The 27,956-nt window shown below is 43.4% G+C and overlaps 1 protein-coding gene across 1 annotated transcript in view; it reads left to right on the plus strand.

Annotated features, from left to right (window-relative positions):
• Positions 1-1,277: 1,277 nt before the first annotated feature.
• KIF26A (kinesin family member 26A) overlaps positions 1,278-27,956 on the plus strand; it is a gene marked incomplete at its 5' end in the record, with an annotated part of 66,473 nt that continues 39,794 nt past the window's right edge. The window contains 2 exons of the mRNA XM_010287360.1: positions 1,278-1,785; positions 18,263-18,425. Of these exons, the coding sequence (XP_010285662.1) occupies positions 1,278-1,785; positions 18,263-18,425 (671 nt within the window). The remainder of the gene's footprint in view (positions 1,786-18,262; positions 18,426-27,956) is intronic.

Consider the following 27,956-nt stretch of genomic DNA (forward strand, 5'->3'; position numbering starts at 1 on the left):
GCCAAGACTTCTTAAAAGAGTTTTATTGATGTGTGTTGTAATTAAAACCAGCATTAGTTAGTTTTCTAATAGGACATTCATTTCCTAGAGAGCAATTGCAGCTTGGCATAAAGTAATACATTTTTAAAAATGAGTACTGATCTGGGGATACCCCCAGCATATGTTGGATGGCTGGCTTACTAGCTTTGTGTGCCCTCATTATTAACAAGCAAATTAAATATTTTCACTTAAAATAATTACACAAATAAACCTTTGGCTGTGCTGTGATTTCATTAAAACCTTAATTGTTTAGAGAGCTCAACGAGAGCGTATGAAGTTGGGTCAGTTTTACTGCACGGCATTACTCTTGATAGCAGGTTTACAACAGGGCTGGATTTAATCTCTTGACTAATCTTTACAGTAGCAGGCCCGGGATGGGAAGGTGTTTGTGTGTTTCAGGAGATAGGTAACTCTATCTCTGAACTGGAAACACGGACCTGGGTTTTAAAATGCCTGGGCAGCCTTAAAATGAACTAGCAAGCGGGGGGGAATTGCTCTGTGGAAACAAAATAGGTGTTGCTTTTAAATCAGCTTCTTAGTGTGCACATTGTCACACCTTCACACATGGCTGTAGGCTCAAATCTATTTCTCATCAAAGCAACTGTAGCGTAAGGGAATATTGCGACCATCTGGGTTGCAAAGATCGGAAATAACGGTCCTCGCTAGCAGAGGAGCCAGCTGTGGGCAGCACCATGTAAACTGGATTTTTATGCCACTTGATTAATAATTTCTGAGGGCGAGGACAACAAAACATTTACCAGGTCACACACTAATTTTTTTAAGTACTCTAAAGTCTAATTTTCCTGGGTTTAAGGTGGTGATATGCCTTTGAAGCGAATTATGATGTTTGAAGGGTCAGCATCTCAACTAATGTTGTTCCTGAGCATGGGAAACACAGGCGTGTTAGATGTCTCCAGTGGAGAGTTAATTAGGAGAATGAGTAGTTATCAAGTATACCGCAGCTCCACTGTTTAGTTCTGATGATAATTTTCATGCTGGGTCTCATACAAATGAATTCACTTATGGATTATTAATCTGCTGTGACCTGCAAGTCTTTTAGGGTATTTGGGGAAAAAAAAGCTGAGGGTTACCAGAACAGATCCAGTTCCAAGTACCAGAAAGAAGTACTTCCACGGGCGGAGAGCAAATCACAGAGAACATTTGTCTCTTTCTTTCTTTTTATCCTTCTGCATTGTTTTAACTCAGTATGTTTTTTCTGCCTCTCTTCCCTTCTTTAGGACCCACGATTATCAGCTTTAATTTTCGACAAGCTTCAAGTGCCTGACTATTTACAGAAAAACAGGAATGAAGGAGAGAGCAGATGTGAAACTTGTGCCACTCACTTGAATCAGCTGAAGCAGGAAGCCATTCAGATGACGCACACCCTCACTCAAGCCAGCTACCCAGAGATGCCCGACCTCCCGCCCAGCGCCGGCGCGGTGGCCAGCATGGTACCCAGGATGGTCACAGTCTCTTCTCAAAGAGACCTGCCGCTCATTGCTGGGCAGGTGGGCAGGCAGCCTGGAAAGCCGCCGAATCTCTTCTCTGGAGCAGAGAGGAAGAAGGGACTTGGGTGGTCTCAAGGTGCGGGCAGTTTTCCAAACTCCAGCGTTCAAGTGACGGTGGCCCCCAGCGGTCTCAGCGGTGCTCTGAGCTCGGTCACCATCCAAGCTCAGCAGTACCTCGAGGGCATGTGGAGTATCTCCAGGGTGAACAGCTTCCTGCCTCAGGCTTGTCTAGTAAGTAGTAATAATTCAGATGCTTGAGTTTTGTTTATCTCTGTGGATATACAGAGAGATAAAGATAAAATTTGAGATGTATGCATATTTATCTTAGAGGGGATCAGCTAATGGTATTCTAAACCATGTTTCAAGAGCTGAAGAGCTGAAAAAGAGCTATGAGTGATGTTCAGTCAGATGTCACAAGGAATTTGCTTTTTTATGTCAGATGGTGAGATCCTTTCCTCAGGTGTTTTTGCATCTATTTTAGCTCCACGTATGCAGGTGATGTTATTTGGCTGTCACATACTTGGTGACCCCTTTAGAAAAACATAAAAGGCCCAGCTTGTCACTCATGAAACTCTGGAAGCTTCATGGGATTATATCAAAGATGAACTCGACCCTCAAGCCTAGCGCTGAAATTCTAAGGCTGTGTTCAGTTCAGCAGATGCTGTTGATAGACTGTGATGGAGAGCATTAATCTTCAGGTTAGGTGTGCTGCAAAACAGTTTGCTGTGAAGGAGGGTGTTCAGAAGGTTTCTTCAGAGCCACATGCCTGTAGATGTCATTGCACTTGAGTTTTAAGCATTGATGTTGATTTCCTGTATTCTGTGTATATTTTAAGAATTCTTGTGGGGAAATGAAAAAGCTTTGTAAAGGTGCATGTTACCTTTAAAAGCAAGTTCGCTACAGATTTGTGACTCTCGGTGGAACCATGCTAAGAAGAAGGATATAGTGACTGATTTTGACTAAGATTTATTCCTAAACAATTTTCCCATGGTAGTGAACAGGGGAGCGTGAGTAATGACGAAATGCGTACTAATAGAAGTCATGGTTTTCGCTTAAAGATGTTGTAGCAGATCTTGCAAGACCAGGTATGTTGGTGTTAGGCAGCTTTAAATTTAACATGATGCCTTACGTGCTGTTGTATGTAAACACTACCTAATATTGCTTGGTAGCTTCAGCTGGTTGAGCTCCCAAAATCATCAGAGATAAATATTTAAGAGTGCTGCTGTATAGCCTTACTTTCACAGGGTGGCGGTTGGTGTTTCCTTCCTGAAAAAGCTTGGAGATGGGACTCCTCCCTCCCATACTTCTCTCGCATATGGAAGCTTGTGAATGGACACACATCCCACCTCTGAGGGGTCCCCATTTAAATCCATTGAATTTTCACTGATGTCAGATCTCTCTCTGATGATTTTACACTGAGAAAAGGGAGACAAATCGCCCATTCAGCTCTTCATAGTTTATGAGGAACTGCTGCTGTGAGTGCTTTTCTCTAAAACGCCGCTCCATGCATTAGGGATCAATTTGGCCAATGCAGGGCGTATGACATTACCTTTTAATTATCTTTTTAAATTCTGTGTATATCACAGAAATATAGAAAAAAATGAGAATGCTACAGGGTTAAGAGGCCCACACTCGCTGGAAGCCAAAGTATTTCAATTTCTCTGTTCATTCTTTGTCTGCCCTTATTCTTGTCTTAAATAATTTACTAACAGCCAGCTCCAGATTTCTTCCTGCTTAACCATGCTGACTGATAGATGTGGTTTTCCCTAACCACTGCTTTATTCTAAGATAAAACTGAGTTGCCTCATTTAACCCCTGTGAAGGAAAAATGTGTATAATGCAACAGAGCTTAAGTGTGATCTAGGAATGTGCAAAGAAACTCAGTAGCCTGGAAAACAGTGACCTTTGATGAAAGGACAAATGCTGTTAGACTGTGAGTGTTGGAGGCTGCTTGGATGTGATCCAGTCATCTGCAAGGACACTTTAGATTAAGGAGCAGTTTTTGGAGAGAAGCTAGGCTTCAGTTGTTTTTTCTCTTCCTTTTTTTTTTTTTTTTTTTTAATTAATTTAAGCCTACATTCCTCTGTTGTGCATCTCTGCCCAGATTGTGCTTTCTGTTTCTGTCTGAATTCTGCTACTTGCCTTTTGTATTATTAAGAGCCTTGTGTCTGATGAAGCTATTTGGGGGGGTGAGGCAGAAAGTGCTTCCCCTACGCTTTTCCCCAGAGGAATCACAGGTGTTGGAGGAAATAGGATTGGAGGGATTTCAGGAACTGGCTAGTCTAGCCCTTGCCTAGGACAGCATCCACTGCCGGATGTTCTTGTCCAGTGCTCACCTCGCCTCATCTTACAGTTTTGCAAAGACTGGGATTCCCCAACTTCTGTTGACTGTCAAGTCTGAGCTTCCTTTCCCATCAGAAAAGTTTTATTAATTTATTTATTATTTTTTTTATTTTGGCTGTTCTTTCCTGAAGTTGCAGACAGGGTTTAGGTTTAAGATTAACCCAGGAGAAAGCTGTGGATATACATGCTTTTTGGAGATGTCTGTCTTTAGTAACCTTTCCCATCTTCTTGTGGGGTGAAACTGGTGTGGCTAGAGGAGTTCTGGAGCAAGAAGAATTGCAGTAGAAAGGACAGCATTGGATGTATTGTTTATTATGTGTAGTGTGATTGCATCTTGGAGTCTACAGTGCTCATCGATGCAAGATACCACACAAAGGCAGAAGAAAAAGATGGTCCCTTCCCCTGGGAGCTTACACTCTCAGTAGTGATGTGAGTTATTTTGACCACTCTGTAAATATCCCCGTTTCACTTGGACTCTCTAATTTTGCCTTGTTTTCTTACCAGAGGGTTGTTCTTGAAACAAGTGCTGAACTCCCTGGTGGGAAACTTATCCCAGTGCTTTACATCTCAGTGATTTAACTTGATGCTCCATCCAAAGTGAACGTGATTAGTTTTCTAGATGGGAATGCAGACATAGGTAAAGGCTGCCAAGAAGACAGGTGTTTATTCTAAGCTAATTTCCGAGGCTTCCTTTATAGTTCCTCCAAGAGGTGCTTTGTCCTTCTTATCTTTTGGGTGTCTGTCTTGACTTGCCTTGTCCGCTGAAGATGCCCGTCACAGAGCCCCAGAGGGTGATGTGGAGCAAACCTTTGCTCACGTGGCCAACGTGGGGTGTCGTGTGCCCAGTCCCTTGGAGGGGTGAAAATACACTCCAGTGTATGGCTGCCCAACCACCGGGCACCTCGTAGCTACAAGCATTTCTCCAGGTTCCATGTTTTTTATTTATGGTTAGTTTTAATAGTGGCGGCAGTGGAATTGTCTGTGGAGAGAAAAAAAATTACTTTATTTCCGCTCTTCTCATCTCCCTCCCCAAATTCACATGTATTGCCTTGTAACGTCACTTATGGTTGTGAAAACACTTCTGAGCTGAATGTTGGGGGTGAGGAGTGCAGGCCATCGTAAACTTTTAATTTACGTTTGGAGTTCAAGTGTGAAAATCCATTATATAGATTATAAATTTTTTGAAGAGGAACGTGTCTTTGAAGCATAATGTGGGTGCTGCTCAAACCAAAATAATACCTGTGGGCTTCGGGTGCCTTGAAGAGGAACAGTAATTAAGGATCCAGAGGAAGGTCCAGGGAGGGGAAGGCTGGGATTGCAACCGAGGTGCAAAAGGTGAAGATGTAATCATCTGCTTTACCCAAGTGGCCTGTTGTGAAAAATTGCAAAAAATAATCACCAGTAGCAGTGATAAGTAGCCTGACCAGAGAGCGAGCACTGTGGAGGGGAGGGGGCTGGTATAACTCTGGGTAAGATGGCTGATTTGTAGTGGATGACTGACAACTTTAATTAATAAATAGTTTTATATTGATGTTTTTAATTCTACACCTGACAAGTGAATATAGGCTTACTGCTCAGATGAAAAAACATGTCAGCACTCAGCGTTGCCACTCAGTTTCACGCAGAAGCAGAGGAGCAAGGGCAGTTTAGGCTTCCTAGATGTGTTTGAACCTGACTGAGAGGTGGGAAGTGAAAACCACTGAAAGTACCTTGTACACGTATTAGAAGTACCTGCATGTAGTGGGGAAAAAAAGAGGTCTCACTGTATGCTTCCAGTTGGCCGTGTTGTTAGTATGCGGCGTTACCTACTGCGTAGAAGTGGTGAGGTAGCAATGCCATGTGCTGTAAAGACATCACAGGGAAATAGAGCTTGTTTTGCAAATGGCCTTTTCTTTTCTCTTACGCAAAATGAAGTTCTTGCCACACTGTATTTCTAATTCGAATATATACAAATGGTACTGGTTGTAAGGCAAAATATTGTGGCTCCTTGAATCTTTACCAGTTTCTAAGTTGCTTTAAAAATGTATTAAAAAATGCACCATTAGGAAATTGGAAAAGTTGGAGCACTGCATAATTGAAAGTGACTTCAGTAAAACTTTTAAAACGTGTATATAAAATTGTAGATTTATCAATAGGCCAATGTATGTCCCTGAGTATTCACAAATTTGTTAGGTATAAGTTTATGGCCTGGTTCAGAGAGGGAGGGTTCACCCATAGCATATGTAAATGGGTGCATATACTCTAAAGTTAAAGGAGTTACATTCATTTGTTTTATGTGAAAAATCTCTGAAAGTTATTTTAGTCACAATTCAAGCTTTTCTGTAGTTCTTAGGAATAAGTCTCATGCTTACCCTAATGTAAACCAGATGGATTCATCTGAGGGTAGTTCAGCCTCTGATGACTTTCCTTAAATCTGCTTTGTTTGTTTATAGTAAGAATGACTTACGTTTTGCTTAGAAGATGCAATAAAAAGCTGACTCTGGAAAACAGAGGAACGACAAGATTTACTTTCCAGCATTTACTTTTTTACTTTGATAAATGTCATACCAAATGGATCTCTAAATTAATTTTTAAAATCCTTCTTGATAGCTTTCTCAGTGACCTTTTATTAATACAGTGCATGAAATATATTTTGTAACGAAACAATTAAAATGTAGTGCTTCGGCCATAAATCTTGTCTGTGAGACATCTGGATGACTTTGAGCTTTGGGACATTTCTCTGACTCTACATGTAACATTTTGTCTCTGCAGAAGTCAGTAGCAAACCCCAGACAGGTGATGGGGCCGGGGTTGCATAGAGGCTTTTCTGTTTTCTCTTTAGCTTTAGTGGTGGTGGTGCTACCGCTTTCGTAGAGGAAGTACATAAAGGAAAGGGAGTGGTGAAAAAAAGAATAAATTTTTCAAAGCTAGTGTTGGTCACTCTCCATAACAAGTCTGAACAGCAGAAGGAAACCTTTTGATCCAAGTTACTAAATGCTTTTCTCATACTAACCTAATTTATAGCCCCCATGGAAACGACTTGTCTTGAGACTGTTGCACCTTGGCTGGGCAGTATTGCCTCGCGTTGCGCTTCGCTGCCGTAGCAAATGCGGAGGGAGGGGTGTGACGTGGGAGGAAACGCTGCTACCGGAGCCTTGCATTCAGTCGGCGAGACCCTGCCCCGGCACCAGGTAGCAGAGCAGCTTAGAAAGCGTGGGTTGGAAGTTCAGCCTTAAACACGCAGATAAAGCTGTTGCCCTCTGTTTTGTGTAGTTGCTAAGGGCTTCATGCTCTTCTTTCCTGTATTGCCCCCAGTGTAGGATGCTGACGGTGAAAATGAGGTATACCCAGCTATCAGAGTGACTTAGGAGAAATGTTAAGAGTTGACAGAAAAGGTATTGGCTACAAGATAGAAGTGAGCATTTTCTTAGGTGAAGGTGTGGATTGCATCTCCGTTGTGTATTTGACACTTCTGCCTTACTATTGGTTTTACCGTGCGGGACAGGGTAACTATTCTCAGGACTCAGACCCTCTTGTGGCTCAAGTTACCACCTGAAAACAGTTCTTTTGATCCTTCACCCCTCTAGGCTAAGCAGTTGTTATTACAGCTCTCACAGGAAAACAAGTCCCTACTCGCCTTTGTTGACAATTGAAGTCAACAGGCAATAATAAAGAATGTTGGCCCAGACTTCACCTGTACTCATCAGAGGTAGATTTAAGACAAGTAGACTGTGGAGGTTATGTGCAAATGATAATCCATGGGATTTACCTTTGGCCCACAGGTTATTCTCTCATCCAGCAAGTGTATCATAAGCTACACTAAGTTAAAAAATCCCCTCCTTTTTTTACCCCAAATATTTAAATTTTCTACTCTTGTCTTTGAACTAGTTTCCTTGGGATGGCCTTTTCTGTTCACTCAATTCACTTTCAGCTTCTTTTGTTCTGACTGGTCTGTTTATACTCTGCGTGTGCTCCACTAGGGACTCGCCCGTGAACCAATTGCTAATCAATGCATCCCACGCCACCCCACCATTAGAAATCACCTTACACGAAAGGCTCATACGCTTTGGCTGGAGCTCAGAAGTGTCATCCAACATTTGAGAAAACACTTTTACATCGGCTATATAGAGTCTTTTAGGAGGCTACCATTGATCTGCATTGTCCACATTGGTTGTTAAGGGTGGGCTGCAGCTGAATATGCCCTTTGGTTTCAGAGGTTAATGCAACAGAGAAAACAGGTATATCCAGGCTGAGCTCAGATCTTAGTCATCTGCTGACTGGTGGAGAGAAGGTCTTTTGCAGTGGTGTTTGTATACCCCATGGAAGGAACTGATTTGCATGGCTGGATGCAAGTGTGGACTGCCCAGTCCTCCTGGTTGCTGTAAAATAGGATTGAACATAGTACGTTTTTTGGAAAGCGCTTGGAATTCAACTTCTGCTGGAGCAAATTTAGCATAGGCTGTGTACTGCAGTGGTGGCATGTTGAGGTCGTGGGACTCCAGGTAGTCAAGCTGTGCGCAGCGTGAGCGTTGCTGAAAGCGTCTGCCATTGTTTTGCGGCGTGAGTGGCTGAGCATGTGGCAAATATTGACGCTCTTTGTTACTTACAGCTAGGATCGCTGAAATGCCCTGGGTGGTAGTATCTGAAAGGAGGTTGAAAAAGCATCAATAGAAAATGTGTCTACTTTTCTGTTTCAGCACTTGGGAGAGAATTTATGATGTATAGATAGAGTTCATAGATGTTTCAAGCATTTCATATGTGTGTGTTTAATGGAATGGATTGCCACTTTACTGAACATAGCATCAAATCAGCTCTGTTAATTGAAAAAGATTTTTCACATTATTGCTAATGATGTGACACAGTTTTGTTAGAGATGGTGCATAAAATAGTGCTACTTGAAATGACATTAATGTATGCATTTAAATTCCTTTTTTCCCATTTATGTGCATTATTGATTTTATTTCATTGTTGAGGAGATAATGGATTTATACTTAGAATACAGTCACCATAATCAATGATGAGATGATTAGACTTATAAATAGAACTTTAAAACTACTATGAGGTAATTTCCCAGTGTAACAAAGGATCAATAATTAGAGGTTTGCTTTGAATCTGGAAGTAGCACTTGTAAGCGTGAGACACTTCTAGGCAAGTAAGTGCGTATAAATTGTTATACAAACTGATATTGTGGTTAGGCATTTTCCAGAGCTGACCTATTATTATTATTGCTTCTGTTTTGGTGCCCAAGTGCTTATGAACTAATTCCTCTGGGTTTGCATAGCTGCCAGTATCTCAAAACTGGAGGAGTTTGTTCTTTTCTGATACCTTAGTTGAAGAAGGCATTTGAAAGGTGCCGCAGGCAGGAGTCCATTGCTGTGTCTTTGGTGGTGCTAGACAAAGATAATGGATCTACTCTTCAGAACCTCCCCCTTCTGCTTCTCAGAAGTCACAGTGGTAAAGCTGGGCAAGGCAGCTGGCTGTTGTGGGGTGGTGGAAGGCTGTGGTAGGATGAAGAAGGGGAGAGCGGCCCTTGTGATGCCTGGCTTGGGGAGCGGCTGGGTTTAGTTGGTCCGTGCAGAGTAGCTGTGTAGACATCCACTTGAGCCTCACCAGCCTCTCCTGATGACTCTGATGTGCGCATGAGGGCCTATGGTAACAGCTCAACCTCCTGTAACTAGCTAAGCTAAGAAAGAGTCTAGTGAAAAGATTGTATGGGAATGATAAGAACATAAGGTATATCCTGCTGGGTCTGAGCCGCAGCCCGTCTAGCGGAGGGCTGTCTGCAGCAGCAGAGCTGGAAATGGTGTTTAGGGAGAGCCGTGGGGCCTGGCTGCTTTCTGCAGTCTGCTCATACTCCCCATCATGCGCGGTTGGGGATGTATCAGGGACACATCCCTGTCTGTTCTCTGTCGTATCTGTTTATGGACCTGCTGTCCAGGAATTCATCTAGTCTCTCTCTGACCCTGCTGGCACTCTGCCTCCACAGCCTCCTGTGTCAGCAGGTTCCACAAGTTCATTATCCCAGTGCAAAGAAGTACTCATTCCTCTTCAGCTTAGCCACCACCTCCATGGCTTTGTAAACCTCAGCCAGATCCCCCTCAGCCTTCCTGTCTACAAACTAGAGTCCTAACCTCTTTGATCTCACCTTCTAGGGCAGCCATTCCATCCTCTTGACCAATTACTTGCTTTGCGCTCTCATTTCCCTTACTGCACCACTACTGTCTCGAGGTGCTGGACCAGGACTGCACCTGGTACTCAGCGTGTGCACCCTCTCCTCCTTGTTCTCAGTGCCCTGCCTGGTGGTGTCCAGAATTTTTGGTGTGGGTTTTTTTGTGGTATGGTGTTTTTTTTTTTTTTCCCCTGTTGCTACATCTTGAAGCGATGATTTCAGCGGAGCTGTCAACGACCTTTAGATCTTCTGAGGTGTAACTGCCAGTTTTGAGTTCAGCATCATTTAGGTGTGGTTTAGATTACTTTTCCCTAAATGCATGGTCTTATCTATGTCAAATGTCACCTGTCACTTCTTCACCTACTCACATTTGGGAAGTTCTCAAGTTCCTCATCACTGGCATGGCATTTGGCCATTTGAAAGAGCTTTGGGACATCTGCAGACTTGGAGATTTCACTCCAGTCATAGTGAGTCCTGGCTGGCTGTGTGTTTGGGTTACATGGTTTCCGCGCGGGGAGCAAGCAGCAGGCCAGCAGGGAACAGCCACAAGGGAAGGAGAACAGCATCTGCACAGCTCTGTCCCTCATTTGGAAGCTCGGTGTCCTTCAACAACGATCGCGTAGTCAGAGCTGTCCCTGTGTTTGCAAACTTAATGCTGCTCCGTGAGTTTGCCTGTAACTGAACCTTGTTCTCTAGATTTGGGTTTGCTAAAGGCACAGTTTTCCCTTCATATAATTGAGGACTTGTTCTTCAAGCAAGACACCAGTCAATGTGTGCCTTGCATGTGGTAGCTGTCAGGCAGCAAGGTCCCAAGGGATGTTCTATTTAAAGTAGTTAAATGTAATACATAAGCGGTTCAAGCATGATTGAAATAGGAAATATATACGACAGTCTCCATCCACCTTTGCCTTTATTTACTGACCTTTTTATGTCATTCGTTATAACAATATAATGATTATGGTAAGATTGTAAGACCTGTAATTCTTGGGAACAGGGTTATTCCATTTTGCTGAATAGAGAGTAATCAAGGCACAGTGATATTTTGGTTGAGTTGCCTAAAGTAATTGAGAAATTTTGTCGTGGAGTCAGGAAGGCGACACAAGTTCTCCCGATTCAAAGCTCTGTACATGTCCTGTGTTTCGCTGCTGTTAGAGACGCATCTGTGGAAGTCAGTCCTAATGGAAAAGCATTTGTCTTCTTGTAGGAAACTCAATCCTAAACTGACAGAAATTTGCATTATTATGAGCTTGTTAATGAATTCCTTCGCTTGCTCCTACCAGCCTCTGACAAAAAGCAGGGATTCAACTGTATGTTTGTCCGCTTGAATAAACAATTAATTTTTAATTTTGACCACAATGGTAAATTAAAACACCCTCAGCAAGCTATATTTTTTTTGGGGCTTTGGAGGCTGTCACTATTGTAATACATGTCACCAGGGAGGGCTCTGGGCAACACTTTCTGATGTTTGCCTGCAGGCATTAGAAGAAACAGTTCCTCTAGTCTGGCTGTTTTAAACTTGCTGCAGGTGAAAAGTCCCAATTTGCGAGCGTTCATGTGCAGCAGGATCTACATCCTTCTTGATGGCGCTTTCTCATGTCATCCTGACTTTCCAAGCGGTGGGTTTACATGTGCAGATACGAGGGTGATGTTTGTGTGACTCGTGGCCAGATAGCTGTGAAGAAGGAGGGGGAGATGCCCAGTGGCACCTTTGTGCTACCAGAGCCTTGGCTGCAGACGCCTTCCGGTGTGGGAACGTGGGCAGACTAAAGGAAGGGACAGGCGTTTTGTAGATGAAGGATGCCTGCCCAAGACCTTAATAAATTTCTTGGGGACCAAGGAGCACGGTTTAGGAGAGATCTTGGGCCAAGGTGAGATCAGGATCCCCTGGTCAGAGGGGAACAAGCTGCCTCTTCTCCACCCTTGTTCTGCCAAGGGCATCAGCTCTGGATGCAGCTGGGTGCATGTGCCCTGCAGTTAAGGATGAGGTCCTCTCCATGCATGAAGCACAGACTGCTAGTGATTTTTGGTGGTGAAGATCCAAACACTTAACCTGTCTTAGTAATTCAGAAATTAATCCAAAAAGCGAGTGCCCCGAGGTTGTCTTTGGATCTCCTATATTACTTTCCAGTCTGTGACAGCAGACAAGCTCTCCTATTTAATTCTACTTCTCTGTGATGTTTCTTCTTCTGCCTCATCTTCAAAGATCAATGATAAGCCAGGCATTAGCAGCTCTTGTAGCAGAAAACCTGTTTTGGGGGAAGGGTTATTGTGCTCTGCATTTGATTCACATTGAACACGAGATGTACATAGAGGTCTGCATCTACAGGTTTATGCATTCTTGTTTCCATATTGCAGCTGCAAGTTATAAAATTACTACAATAGTGTATTGTAGATATAAAATGCCCTAGTTATTTTATAACGAGCCCTGGCAAAAACATTGTCAAAAGGCAGTAAAAAGTTTATCCAGAACATGTTTCACTTCAACCTGGTGTATACTGCATGGTTAACTTTACATAACGCTAGGCAGTCTGAGGAGGAGACGTTTCACACAGAAGGTGTATGCGGGACTTATCTGTGCTTATGGGAAGGAAGGGTTTATTGTATGAGCATCATCCAGATAGAGATTTACATCACATTTGTTCCAGTTAGTGGTAGTAAGTCATAAGAGTCTTAGCATGAATCATTTAGGGGGAGAATTATTGTTTTATCATATGCAAACAGTAGATTTAATATATTGCAAAATCATTAGATCAAGCAGTTTTTACAATTTAATTGTCTGTGACATTTCAGTCTGAAAGGGGAATATAGTAAGTTAAAGCAAATGCTCAAAATTTTGTGTGCCTGCCTGCTAGTCAGAAGGGGGTAAAACCAACTTTTTTTAAAAAAAAAGACCCCAGTACAGACTCAGGCGTGCAATTCACTGTTGAAGCCCTGCTGAATGCTTTCATTATGGGACCAATTTTTTGAAATAAAATAAATTGTATTGAGTTCTGACTCTGATTACACAGATGTATATCAGGCTCGTTGATGCTTTTGTAATTTTCTCCATTCCCTCTTCTATGAATCTGTTCTTTATACTTATATTTAGACATAATTTCTGATTACTTTCTGTTGCAGCTCTATCCAGCCTTCTGGTTTTCATTTACCATTGCAGTGCAGTCCTGGGATTGATCTATTTTTCTCAAGATTCTTATATTCCCATGTTTTTCTTGCCTGTCACCAGGCACATATTCTGCACAAGTCACAGAGACAAAGTGGCAGCACCTAGCTTGGCTTTTGTGGATCCATGGGCAAAGGTCAGTGTCCAGAGAATGGGAAATGTTCAGGAAACTGGAAACATTATGGCTTAGTTTTTGGCTTTGCACTTCAAACCTGCAAAGAGCTTGTTTAGGTGGTAATGGCCTGACAGTATACTGTGTACCTGGAAATTTAATCTGTGGCCAACTTCTTTACCGTATACTTTTGGACTAGTCTGACTTGTTTAAATCTGGGCAGGTGTTTCCTGCCATCTGGTCGCAGCAGGGAGCCTGTGTGCTGGGAATTGGGGATGGGGCAGGGATGCCCCTGCTCTGCCCAGCACGCTCCGCAGCCTGAGGATGTCGGGTCGCCTCCGTCCCTTCCTGCCCTCTCCCCCAGCCTTTGGCCAGCTTCACTGGGAACAACTCATGCTGGCCTTGCTTGTTGTGGCCCTGCCAAGCTCAGCTGCGTCTGTGGATCCTGCCGGCCAACACGCAGCGCGTTTAGCTCCGCTCCCGTGTCCTCGGGATGGGCGCTGGGACCTGGTACTGAACCCCGCCGTGATGCAGGCACCGATATGAAGCACCGAGACGTCGGTCGCTCCTGCACATGCAAAACGCCTGGTGTGACATTTTCAAGTGTTGTCCTTGCTGTGTTCTTACTGGTACCAGTTTTCCTGTGGCTTTGGAGCGAGTGGAGGGACAGGGTCCTACAGGACAGTTTCGGAAATCCTTCCTTTGAGCATTAGCTCGTTTCCAGACGGTTAGTGGCTTTTGTCCGGCAAACCTTTTCTGAGAAAATTAAAAAAAACATTAATCTCTGGATGCGGAGGCCAATGACACTTTAAATATTCAGTACAGTCAGTAACACTTTATAGTGGTTTCTGTGTTTGATCATGAGTGATTTATGAAAACTTAGTAAATGGTGAAGCATAGTTCCCTCTCAGCTGCAGACTGGAGGGAACTGCAGACTCCTCTCCCTGTGCAGACTTGCGTGCTTAAAGTCATGCAAAGTTCGGACCAGGGGTCCGTAGTGGGACCAGTACTCTTTAATATCTCCATCAGTGACATAGGCAGTGGGATTGGGTGCACCCTCAGCAAGTTTGCAGATGACACCAAGCTGAGTGGTGCGGTTGACATCCCTCTCCTCTGGATGAGGATTGGATCCCATCTCCATTGGGATGCCATGCAGAGGGACCTGGACAAGCTCAAGGAATGGGCCCATGTGAACCTCATGAGGTTCAACAAGGCCAAGTGTAGGGTCCTGCACCTGGGTTGGGGCAGCCCCCAGTATCAATACAGGCTGGGGGATGAAGGGATTGAGAGCAGCCCTGCTGAGAAGGACTTGAGGGTGCTGGTGGATGAAAAGCTGGACATGAGCCGGCAATGTGCGCTTGCAGCCCAGAAGGCCAACCACCTCCTGGGGTGCATAAAAAGCAGCGTGGCCAGCAGGGCGAGGGAGGTGGTTCTGCCCCTCTACTCCACTCTGGTGAGAGCCCACCTGGAGTCCTGTGTCCAGCTCTGGAGCCCTCAGCACAGCAAAGACATGGACGTGTTGGAGAGGGTCCAGAGGAGGGCCACAAAAATGATGAAGGGGTGGAACACCTCAGGGTTGGGTTGGACTAGATGACCTTTGAAGGTCCCTTCCAACCCAAACTATTTTATGATTCTAGGTTGCTCCCATTTCTCCAGAGAATTACATTTTCCACACAGAATCCTCAGAAGAGCATGAAGTAATTCCTGCGTTTAGTTTAAAAACAAAGCCCCTTTACCTTATTTGTGCTCCTTCAGCAGCTGTAAGTGACACAAGCTGAAACTGTGGTGTGACAAACCAGAGTGCTGGGGAGGGTCCCGTTTGCTTGACTTTAGTTTTCCTGCCTCAGGGCAAATGACTCGGACTGGACAAATTTCCTCACACCTCAGCCCTCCTCATCAGCTGAAAGATGTAGCTGTCTGAAGGAGAGCTGAACGTGGTGGTACTGGAAAATGCTGTCACTTTGGGTGGTGCAAGCAGTCCTTGAAATGAATCCTAAACTTGGAAGTACTTGTTTTGTGCTTTTTCAGCTTCTCACCATGCAGCAAAACTGATGTTACTTCTGTGTTGAAGATTACTAATCAGGTAGTTGAAGACTTAATGAAAAAGGTGTAGGTTCTCTTCTGCACTAGTCTTCTGACGATTTTATCTTGCATGTCTTACTTCACTTTTTCCCCCTTTACAGGAATCAGTGCTGCCTTCTTGGCTTCCCCTCATCCTCCTTTCATGCACAGAACTGAGAATAAAACTTCCAAATTTATCCAGAAATTACAGTTCGAGTTTTCAGAAGTGTCTAATGTGGGAATGGCAATTTACAGACATACGACTTAGATATGTTGGCTTGGAAAGTATATTAACCATCTGGTATCTGAAATATCAGGGTTGATTTGGATATTTCAAGTTAGATGCCTGATATGTCCGCAGTCATTGATCTCTCAGAAATGTAGGTTTCGAAGTTCTCATAGAAATGAAGAAGTGTTAAAAAAGGAATGTATGTTATACATTGCTCATATTTTTATTAAGTGTGAATAGCTTTTACAGGATTTGATTTGATAACAAATTCCAGTCAATTCTTACAAATATGTTATACTTTGCTGTAAAATCCACTGAAGTTTCATCCTATCTCTGCAGATCTCATATTTAGCTTTAGATTATGCCATCTTTTTGATTATGCATTAGTTAAAGGACAGTTGGTTAGAAACATGTTTCTGCATCTGCCTTCTTTTTTCAATATTTTGCTTAAACGTGATTTTCTTTGTTTCAAAGTCCTGTCATCTAATATAGCCCCTATTGAAAGTGAATGGAAAAACATGTCTTGGGAAGTCAGCTTGACCCTGTAATTTTTAGTCGGAGACAACAGCAAATGTGACAGAGGGTTATGGTTGTCTTCCTGGCAGAACATATGGGAGTATTCAAACACTAATGTTAGCTTGATAGTGGCTGCTGGCAAGGTTTCCTTCTCTTGCCAGCCATCATGCCACTGGCTGCTGTGCGTGGCAGCCCCTTGGCATGCCAGTTTGTGAGCCCTAGGTACTGGCTCCAGAGTTTCTGGTGTAGATTTCTTAGACTGTAAATTGCTAAGTCTGTAGTAAACTCTGCTTATTATTAGCACTTTGCATTGGTTCATGTAACTCAGAAATTCAGGTGGCATGTTCGGATCTTTCCCAGCCTGCATTGTTTTCCCCATGCCAGACACTTTCCATGGATGGTGTAGGTCAAGACCACGCATTTGTCGCTTCGCTTTGTGAACGCTCAAGTACCTGCTCATATTGCTGGCATATCATTTTTTGTGCCAGTCTTGACCCGTAGCCGTGCTTGGACGCTGCCTTTTTGCCTGCATCGCTAAGTCTTCTGAGACTCCTGTATTGCAAAGTGAAGGATTTTGCAGAGGGTTTATTCAAAGGTTCCAGTTAGGCTTCTAGTGCAAGTACCTTTGCCAGGGTTAATTTAATCTACATGAATATTCTTCTATGTCTCCACCTCAGTTCTCTTAGGTAAGCTCTATAAAAGTACTTTTTTGTGTAGCAGTCTATGGTAAAGCATGTCAGCCACTCCATAATACTGATAATAGTATTAATCTTTAAAGAGCAGACCTTCAAAAGAGCTGGGTGCACATGCTTCTTGTCGACTTTGCTGGGAACTGGGAATTCAGCACCCAGCCTATGGGAATGAGTCCAGATGAAACTCCAGACGGCCTTTCATGCACCAGTTGAGCACTGCTAGGTTGGCAGAGTTTTCTTTCACTTAATACCTAATAACCAGCTTCCCTCAGTTCTCATGAGAAAAACTCTGTTTGGGTTGTCAGTGTATGAGAAAATTGAGGGTGTGTATGTAACTGGGAAGGCCCTATTACCATGTCTGCATATCTGTAGTTGTAAAACATGATCTATGGCAGCACAAAATTTAAAATTTGGTGGCATCCCAGGAAGTACTTAATTGCGTTTGTGCTTCATTACAAGGCTGTCTCCTTTTCTGGAATTTATTTTACCTAATTAGATGGAAATGTCAAAGTAGCATTTCAGATGACAGAAACATCATATATTATCATACATGAAGCAATTAACTCTTTTGACAAATATTTATTGTGGTGTCGTCTTTAATTAAATCTTCAGTACTCCTAGACATAGAGCAGGTTCTTCCGAAAAGGAGACCTTCCCAGCACTGTCAATGAGCATTTGACTGATGGGGCTTAATTGAACTTTGTACTCAAAGACTTGGTGGCCTAAGCATGAAGATACCGACATGACACAATTTCACAATACAGATGTAGGATATTTTGGCAAAATCCCAAAACAGTTGTGTCCTCCCCACCCCTCGTCTCATATACTGCAGGTGCTGGAGAAAATGCATCTCCAGTCACTCCTGTTCTTCCACTGGAACCGTTTGCAGGAGACAAAAATGCTGTGTACTTGTGCAGCTAAGATAGATAATGCTGAAAAGCAGGGCTATATATATGTTTTAAAAAATCAATTTTTTTTTTTCATTTAGTTCTTGAGGTTATTCATGTGGAAACATGTTACAAATGTGACTGTTTGGTTAGTTCCTCTTAAACAGATAGGTCTTGTAGATGATGTGCCACTGAGAAATAATTCCTGACAGTCGTAACTGAACCAGATAAACAGTTCTGCCAGCTCACAAATAACACTGTAAAACAAAAGAGTTCTGCTTATCGTTTTCCATTTCTTCATGCCTGTCAAACTATTTAACTGTGCATTACCCATCACAGAGGGTTTCCGTGTTATTGTGCTCATCTGCTGTGGTCATGGTTTTTACCTTCTCTGTTGCAGGACGTACTGTGGTACTCTTGTCCAGCTGTATCACCCCTCAGCCGCTGCTGATCTTCACCTTCGCCCTTGCAAAGAATTCTTTGGAAGTGCTGCATGAGATTGCTCCCTGTCATGGGCATTCAGCAAGTGTACTAACCTGTATATATGTTTTTATTTTTTTCAGGCAGAAACAGCACCAGAAAGTGGCCGGGATGGTCCTAATGTTCAGATGGGCTCAGGGCATAACAACTCCGACCCCGTGGGAGCAGGCGGCTCGGCAGCTTCCCAGAGCCTGGTTGCCCCAGCCGGAGTCTCGGCAGGTACCTCAGCTGCAGCTTCGTTCTTCATAAGGTAGTTTTTCACCTTTCTGGTTGATGTAACTGCTAACAGGACTTCAAATGGTTGTGAAATGCTGTTGAGTCTTTGCCGTGTAGGAGGTGTAGTGTGTGGTGCTGGTTGCCAGGAGGTGGAATTGGTCATCTGGTCGTGACTGTGGCTTTCCACTGCCACTGGGGAGCAGGGATGTGATGGTGATGCCCTGTTTCTCCCTCTGGAGACCTGACCAGCGACCTCTGTTCACCAAAACCCAAGAAAATGTGCGTTGATCTCTGTCTAGTCCTTAACGGCCATTTCCATCTGTAGCAAGTCTGTTATTCTGTAGGTTTCCTTGGAGCAGAAGCTGAAGTAAAAAGGTTTTTTTCACTCAGATCGATAAATAAAAAGGTTAGACTTTTATTCAGTAGCATGGCCTATGTGTCCAAATAAAAGTTTTTTCCATAGTTGGTAGCAACAGTTAAAACAGTTTAAGACATTCTTTTTTAGCAGTAGCCCAGAACAATCTTTTTTTTCCATTCTTGGGTCTTATAACAAAAATGGTATGTTAGTTTTGTTTGTGAAATGTTTGTTGTAATTAGCAACACTGATTAAATGCAATACGCTGTGAAGCAGATGGTATTTAAAACAACAAAAATCAGGGCTTTGTACTTGCATTCCAAACTCCTTTTTTAATTCAGAACTGAACATGTTTTGAGACAATATTGAAAAAACGTATGTCTGTGAATGGCATTAAAGTCACATTTATGCACTGAGTGAGGATCCTTTTTATCATGTAATCATGATGGTAATTGTATTGTTTCTTTCTCCTTGATCTTTAAAATGTTTTGCTCTATTAAAAAATTGACATTTACCATAAGTTACAACCTGACCTCAGGAGAAGCTCAACTTCCCACATCCTGTTTTTTTAGAACATAGTACGAGTCTTATGCGTTACATGCCTACACGTCACAGTCTGTCCGTACGCAAGAGGTTGGGAGATGACTGCCCCAAGGGTGGTGTGTGTAAGTTAGTGTTTTGTGTCTGTGCTAAGTGCTACAGGTTTAAAGTCAACACAGAAATGGCTGCCTACAGAGGATGATTTATTTCATTTTAAGATAGGTGTCTGAAATCAGTGGGAGTGGAGAGGAAAGGTAGGGGGGAAAGCCCAGGCTTCTCTTCTCTTGTCCAGTTACCTAAGTAAGGACATCTGAATCCTCTCTAAAGTACCTAGACCGGACAGCAGCACAGCTTTCACTGCTGTATTTCACATTGGGGGTATGAGCAGTCTGGTTTAGCTTAATCTCCTTTGGATATATTTCAGTGTGAATCTGTATGTCTTAAGCAAATGGAAAGACTGTAACTTTCACTGGGGAATCCAGAAAATAAAATACTCCCTTTGGAATTGAGAGAAATAAATCAGTGCCTAATAATCTGAAATAAGATCCAAAATCTTTTCTCCTGGTGATGTTTCTGTCACTGGTCAGCAAAACTCAATTCTGGTTTTATTGTAAAGTGACAGATCCTTACTAATGATTGTCGCTGGCTTGATTCAAAGATTCTTGAAGTCAGCAGCAAGACTGCAAATGACATCATTGTATGTTGCATCGGGCCCTAATTGCTTCTCGTGAATCTGTCTTTGCCTTGAGTGAATCAGAGTTTTATAGCTTCAGCAGCTATGTGCTAGCTAAAACGTTTTAAAACCCATTAGTACATGGCTTATTCCCTACCCATGTTTCCTCTGTTCAAAATTGATTCTCTTCAATTTTGTAACCAAAGAACACAGCTGGTTGAATTTTTTTTTTGCACCAGAAACTTTTTTTTTGTTTCTTTTTTTGTGGTCGTTGTTGGAGAGACTTAAGTGAGAAATAAAATTTTTTCTTTTAAGAGTTATCAGAACTAGTTTTGTAGCATTTTCATGATCTTTCATCCCATTGCTGATTAATGTATTTCAGCATTCATTTCTCAGTGTTTCAGAGCCCGTCTAAGAATCTTGGGTTCCCTAAAAGCAAGCATTTAAGAAACAAGTTCAGTTATGACTGTGATTAAAGATACAAATTGAAACACAGGAAATCTCACTAAGGCTGGGGGAGGGAGATCTGTTACTGATCCCTGGCAGCCATAAATAGGTTGAGCAGGTCCTCAGGTGGGTACTTTGCATAATACTGGCCAGGCTGCTCCACCACCATCAGCATGAACCTCAGGAGAGGCTCCCTCTCCCACTGCTCCTTCTTCTCTTCCGACTCCTCCTCCCACAGGGACCTTACGGATCAAAGTTTCTGTGTTGAGTCTTCCTTCTGCCCTCGAGCTGTGCAGCCCTCAGCAGGAGGGGAGAGGAAGAGGAGGAAATCTTCAAGGATGAGTGAGAGACACATGCTGGCAGAAACTGGGGTGGAAGCAGCTTGTCCAGGGACCACAAATATTGGGCTATCAATGGTTTTGGCTGTTTTTGTTCACTGCTGATGGGATATCAGGTTTCTTTTGCTCCAGCCTTTCCAGTCCCATCTTCCCTTTCCCTTTGCACCATCCAGCCTCAAGCATGCTGAGGAAGAAGGTCATGCCTGCCTTGAATCCTTTGCAGCAGCACCCATTTCTCTGTCCTTCGTCTCTGTTAAGCTAATCCTCTCTCAGCAAGCACCTAGAGATGAAAGAGGAGTCACAGCACTAGTGTTATGCTGTAGTCCCCTATTCATTCTATTTGCTGATTCTTTCCTTACCGTGTTTCCCCCTCAGCCACTTAATTCTGAGCTTCATAGCAGGGCTGGTGTGTTAATCGCGTTATGCAGGGCCTGGCACGTTTTGTTCCTTGTTCTCTACTGGAATAATGCAATTAATATATTGATAATCATACACTTTTTTTTTAATCATTGCCCTGTCTTTGACCGAATGTACTGAGTACCTCCATCGTTTTACAAGAGCCCTTTTGTAAAACGGGCTGTGGTTGGGACTTCAGCTGGGGAAAAGGGCTGTTCCGTCATAGAAATAAAGCGGCTAGGCAAAAATATGCATGTATGTTAACATTCAGTGTGTTGGGGTGCAGGGTTACTTACTTTGGAAGACAAAGCCTTCATAGGGTGCTTATGGAAACTGCATCTGTGATTTCCTTAGCAGCAACAACACTAGATAGAGATTTTTTTCACACAAATAAAGGATTCCAGTCTTGTTCTTCATGAAACAGCATTAGCTGTGTTTGTATAGGTCCTAGCACAATTAGCTTTTGGGCTGCGGCATGGTTTCCTGGCAGCAAATAGATGTCTTTTTCAGATTAAAACTAGAGTATTCAGTGAAATAACACCGTTTGACTCTTGCTTGTAGGCTGTCTTGTGCCTGGGAAGGGAGAAGGTCTGAGCAGGTTTTGTTGGTTGGTTGGTTTGTTTTTTATTCCACTTGCTCTCGGTGAGAGTCATAGCTTTCTGTTTGTAAAGCCATAAACTCAAAAGACCACCAGACAGGGAGTTCATGTCCTCACCTGGAATGGTAAGAGGTTAACCCATGGTTAAAATGAGTATCTTCAAGATAGTCTCTGCAGTGAATGCGTTGATACTGTTAAGCATATGTGCCGCTCAAATCTACATATTCATCTAAAGCTCTTTCTCATTTGAATGTCGTATTTAATTTCTTCAAGCTTAATTATGTTCTGCTTTAAAAAAAAAAAAGGAAGTATTTTATTCATTACCTAAGAATGCAGTGTCTAGCATGGAAGTGCTAAGTATTCAAAATCAAAGCCAAATATTAGAGCCAGCAGACAGAAGCATATTAAGAAATTAAATCAGCTTTAAGGTTTTTTTCCTCACTCTGATCCGTCGTAGACAGAGGAAAGCTTTGATTAATATCTGACTCTGTCACACAAGCAAATTTCCAGACATTATTCAACGGTCATGTTACCGAAGGACCGAGGATTTAGCAGAAAAAGCAGTTTCTCAGTAGGTCACTGACAGAATCGGAAAGCCAGAGGAAAACGCACAGCTCATGGGCCTGGATGGCTCTGAAGAGGCTCCAAGTTTACCCTTACAATGCAGGAGGAGAAATTTAATCTTGCATTTTTCAGATTTAAGAAGAATGCAGCTGGGCTTTGTCCCTTGGTGTGGCATGAGCCATGCCTTGCTCAGTGCTCCATACTTTATAGCTCTTTCCTTTTTTTTTTTTTTTTTTTTTTTTTTGGTATAAGGAACCTGAACAAACTTTGTATTAATAAGTGAAAATATGTGAGGTAGTTGTAGGACCCTTCTGTGGGCTATGCTTGCAGCTAAGTAAATATTGGCATATTGTGGTATAAAGCTGTAATAAGGTGTTGGGTTTTTTGTCACCTGGTCACCTGGGGAAGAGAGGAAGTGGAGTTCCCAAGGACAAGCAGGGGAAGGGCAGCGAGGAGGAGGAGGAGAATGGGCATGCAGTGGGGAAGAGGTTAATGGGCTGTCTGCCAAAAAAGAAAACAACCACTCCCTTGGGAGAAGAATCAAAGCCCCTGAGAAATCTAAGCCCTCACCATGAACGTGCCATGTCTGCCTGTTGGTGGCTGGTGACAGTGGTGGCTGGTGACAGTGGCGGCAGCACCGCCTGTGCTGCTGGGTGGGGGTACGGGCGGTGTTCGGTGGGAGCGTGGGGGTCTGGCCTCGGCGCACCAGGGCGAGCTGGAGGGAAGGTTTGGGCAGTGGTAGGGCAGCTGGGAGGAATCAAAGTTATTTAGAAGAAATTATGTATAAAACCAAGCAACCCTGAGCAACGCTGAGCAGAAGACAAACTGTATTGTCACCCTTCTTGAATTTTCATCTTGTTTGATGATGAGTTGTTTTCACATCTTTTCGAACTGGTTTGGTCACAGGGGTGCACTTGCTGCCGTGGGACTGACGCCTTTGAATCGGGGAAATAGCTGTATAGTTGCAGCTACTTTCCCTTGCGTCCACCTGCTTTTGTTTGACAATTTAGTCTTCCAAACATAGCATTCGCCATGCACTCACTAGTTTTCAGGTTTCTAAATTATTCGTAGTGTTGCTGGGCTTTGTTAGATTAAAACCATTTAAGTTAATAAACCTGGAGAATCACAGTGGTGAATCACACCCGTTATCTTTCCACTCTCGTCATATTCCTGCATGTTTGGGAAAGCTGTGTCAATTTAGGCATGATATAAAACATTACACATGGTATGCTTTCTACGAGCAGCTTTTCTTAACAAGATATCCAATCTCTGCGTAATGCAATTGAACATCTTAAGAGTTAAAATAAGCATAGTCGTCTTTCTCTAGATTTAGTATATTCCATCATATTTTAATGCCTGTGAGTTGTGGATTAAAGAATCTAATTATTCACTAATGAGCAGTAATGGTACATATAAACTGAGGGTCACTATCCTATTACGGGCACCTGATGGTTCACTGATAAGCATTTGGTCATTAGATTGACCATAAAATATAGCCAATAATTGAGGTTACTCATAGAGCAGACACCTTATCAGCTTTAGGCATGGTGGGACAGCTTGTCAGTACTCTGTGTACTGACTGTGCTGTGACTGAGCATATGATTAGGGAATTGAAGCAGTCTGTATCTAATGAAACTGCAGGAAAGGCATAGCAATATTAGCACAACCACTAAATGACTAATGTGTTTTTGTTCCAAGCCTCAGACACTTCAATTAGTTCCAATAAACTCTGATCTAGTGTAGCGGTAGGCAGAGAATGCAGATATTTTGTGTACAAGCTTTCATTACACTAGTCAAAATTTGTAACGTTTCAGGGACAAATGAAATCTGTGTGGCTTTGAATGAAAAATGATGGAAATAATAAAGGCTGTCGTTACCATTTTTACTTAATTTTTTTTCAGTTTTATTTTTGCGTTTTTTAGATTTAGAATACTTTGAGACAATGCCTAGTGCCTGATTTAAAAGATGAAGCTGACAGCGGCAAATTAGGTGTCTACATGTTCTGCTTTAAGGTCCATTCATGCAGTTCATGTAGGCTCGTGCATATAGATCTAAACTTAGAATGTGTTCCTTAGTGTTTTGTACCATATGGAACGTTAGTCAAATAGTCTGGTTCTTGAAGGCTTTTGCAGAGATATTGATTTTACTGTGCTTCAAACTGTTGCTGAGAAAATAACCTCAGAACATATTCTTTTATGATTTTTTTTTCCATGAGGGTGCCTTAACTTTCATAAATTATTTAATATAGTGAAGGATGCAAAATGCCTTTTGTCTTTCCGAACTGCTGTTCAGGCTTCTGTGATGCGACCTTGGAAAGTAACCATAGAAACATGTTAAAACCATCAGCCGAAAATCAGTACTTCGTTTTGACAGTGATGCAGATTCTGCGAAAGAAGATTATGATGTATTAGGAACACTTGAGGCATATATTACTGCTAACCTGTTAAACCTGATTATTCTATGACTATCAGTACTTTCAGAATTTACTGCAGGGGGGAAAAAAGCACACATACGAAAAAAGAAACATACTTTTTTTTAAGTTTAAGATGTTTCTGGCTAAATCACTTCAGCCTGTCGTTCTCTGTCCTGTTAAAAGCAAGAATTATATTTCTGCTAAGCTCATAATGTAGTTCACCAGTTCTCTGTTTGCTGTAAACTTTCGCCCTGTGCCCTGCTGGGATGCACTGGTATCCTGGCTTTGTGCAGAGCTGGCACCATTTCAGTCTCTTTGACAGATAAGTGGATAACTGGCTTATGAATAAGTTCAGCAAAAGGTGAAGAAAATGTGTGACTCATTGGATCCTGAGCTAGACCTTTTTGTGCTGGCCTGTGGTAGTTAAGCTAGTCTGGGAGGCTGAAACAGAAGTGCTGGCTATGGTTACAGGTAAATCTCTTGGTGAGTGATGGGTCAAGGGAAGAAGCGGAGTTACGTGTTAAAGCTTCCTCATTAAGCATAACCTGTGCTCAAGAAATCCTGTGTCGAGGAGGTATGGGAAAATGAATTACGAATTAATTACCTAGGAAGGTGGGGTACCAGCCCTTCCTAATTAAGACTGCCTTGCTGGCAGATATGTCCAAAATCCGTGCATGGTTTGTCCCTGCTCTCAGCGTCGTAGCAGTATCAAAGGAGCTGCGGGGCTCTTCAGGGACGTGGTGGCATTAATGCAGCTCAACAGCCGCTCGGTGCATCAAACCGTCGTTGTGAAATGCCCCGCAGTGCCCCGCTTTCTCTTGCTACCATTTGGTCACCATTGGAAGTTAGGCCAGGAAAGGTGGCTGAGCAATCTGTGGCCTCGGGGAGAGCTACGGGTGCGCAAGATGAAGTGGGGCAGCCAGCTGTTTCAGGGGGAGCCAGATACAGAATTAACCTTTTCCCCATGATGAAACCCTCCTCTGAATCCAGTGGGCTGCAGCAGCCTGGTCCCCGCAGTGTCCTCCCCGCTGCGTGGTGCCGCCGAGGGGGACGCCTTCCTGGCCCCCTTCCCCTCTCTGCGTGGAGCTGGGGGGAGCAAGAAAGCCCCCATGGGATGCGCAAATGGAGACGGAGCGGGTGCCGCCGAAGGGCTTGCCTCGTCTCGCTGGTGCCGTGTGGCGGCTGCTGGAATGTGGTTGCTAGCTGTCCCCGGAGAGAAAACACGACCCGCGCCTTGCGCGGCACGGTGCGTGGACAGGAGGCAGGGCCGGGTGTGCAGCATTGTGCGTATCTTGTATCATCTTAGGGCAGCTTAAGCTTTCCTAGTTGCTGTGGCAGCATAATATTGCCTATAATTAAGGACAAACAAGAGAGTGTATGCGTTAGGTATATCCCATTTCACGTTAGCCCGTAAGGAGGATAAATTAGAAGATAAGCCTGAATTTAGTAGGCTTTGTTCTTGGAAACAGAAATGACTCTCAGGACAGCGTGTTTAAGAGCAGAGCATCATTAGTGGTATCATTGCTAATAGTGCATCATACGTTTACACAGTGCTTTATCAGCATATCGTAAGCCAGGCTCCCCGCTATGAAGAGCTCGTCTGTGATGACTGACAGGGCAAACAGAGATGAGACAGAGCTGTAGTTCAGCAAAGGGAGGAGGTAAAGAAGTTGGAGTAGCTGAGAGGAGAAGGAAAGTAGGGTTTTGGACATCAGCGCCGCTGAGTTAGAAGGCTGCTGAAAGCATGAAAAATGTCCCAAAGGCCAACAGATTTGCAGTCAGGATAGGGCTATTTAATTAGAGAGGGGAGGCACTGAATGATCAGCCGAGGTGGAGAACCCGTGGTGAGGATTCGAGAGAGCCTCAAAGGGAATTGGCTGAGAAAGACAGCACTGGGCGTCTAGGAGTCACTGCCTCGGAAGATGAAGCTCCCCTGCATAGAGGGTTAGGGATCATGGTGTGAGCCGAGGAGAGATTGTGCAAAGCATCAGCGTCAGGGAGATGTTTGGAAGGAGAAGCCTCGCCTGGATGGCGCAGGCCATGGGTCGTGTGGGAGCAGGTTAAGCTATGCTGGAGGTGGCAAAATGAAGAAAGGAGGCACCCAACCAGATTGGCGGGAAGTATGAAAAGGAGGAGACAGTGAATGAGGAGAAAGGACTGATCTAGTGATGTGGGGACCTCAACATGAGGTTGGGATTTTGGAGAGGATGTTCCAGGTCTTTACTCCAGCTTCATAGCAAGAGTGACATTGGGGCACAACAAAACACTTGCAGTATTTCTTGCTGACCAGATGCCTTAAGGATCTTTAGCGTGTGAGGTCACCCCTGGGGAGGGCTGATTTTTGTCAGTCCTGAGTGTCTTGATGGATGATAATACAGGAGGCTCTGGAGCCACCACTGTCACCAGCATACAGGAGATGTGGTGATTTTTTGAGCTGCTCTGGGTGATTCGATGCAGGCTGCTGTTGCAGCAGTTGGGTCTTGGAATAGCTCTATATTCTGAGACATTCATGATGCCCAGGAGGAAGAGAAAGCAGAATAATTTAAAACAGATATGCTTACAGATGTGTTGGAGGGGAGAATCTGTGCCTTCAGAGCCACCCAAGTTTGAATTTATTTGTGGGGGTAAATGGTGGTCAATGGATGGGATTTTAAACTAGGGAAAAGTCTGAAGTACTTATGAATAATCTTGACCGGAGTTGTGCAGATATTTCTTCTTACTTTGTCCTCTCTCTGATCTTCTGCTTTCCTGAACTTACTATTTTCTCCCTTAATTTAAGGATTTTTCATATCATCCTTTCTGTATTTTCTGGTCCATCCGTAGCTGAAGACACCTGTTCATTCTGTCTTCCTGAATATATGGAATCTCCCTGTTGTCTAGCTACCAGAGTCTCTTTTTCCCTTCGGCGTTTTCCCCTCTTGCCGCCTTTCCTAGCTTGTCAAGAGGAGCACTTCTCCTGCCTCCCTCCCCCCTCAGCCCTCCCAGTCTGCCTGCTTTTTTGGTTCCTGGACTCCTGAACACCAGCTCTTGCTCTGACTCCGTTATTTGGGGCTCCTCAGCTTGGTGGCAGTGGCAGCTGTGCGGGTGGTTTTGCTGCAGTGAGAACGAGCATTCCATAGGTAAAATGATAACGGTGACTTTCCTGTGGGGATGTAATTTGACAGTCTGCACCTGTTTTGCAACTTTATTACCGACTTTCAGACTCTTCCAGTAAAGTATTTAACTATTTTAATACTTTGTT

The sequence above is a fragment of the Phaethon lepturus genome, unplaced genomic scaffold (assembly GCF_000687285.1).
Source record: "Phaethon lepturus isolate BGI_N335 unplaced genomic scaffold, ASM68728v1 scaffold19505, whole genome shotgun sequence".
NCBI classification, from domain to species: domain Eukaryota; kingdom Metazoa; phylum Chordata; class Aves; order Phaethontiformes; family Phaethontidae; genus Phaethon; species Phaethon lepturus.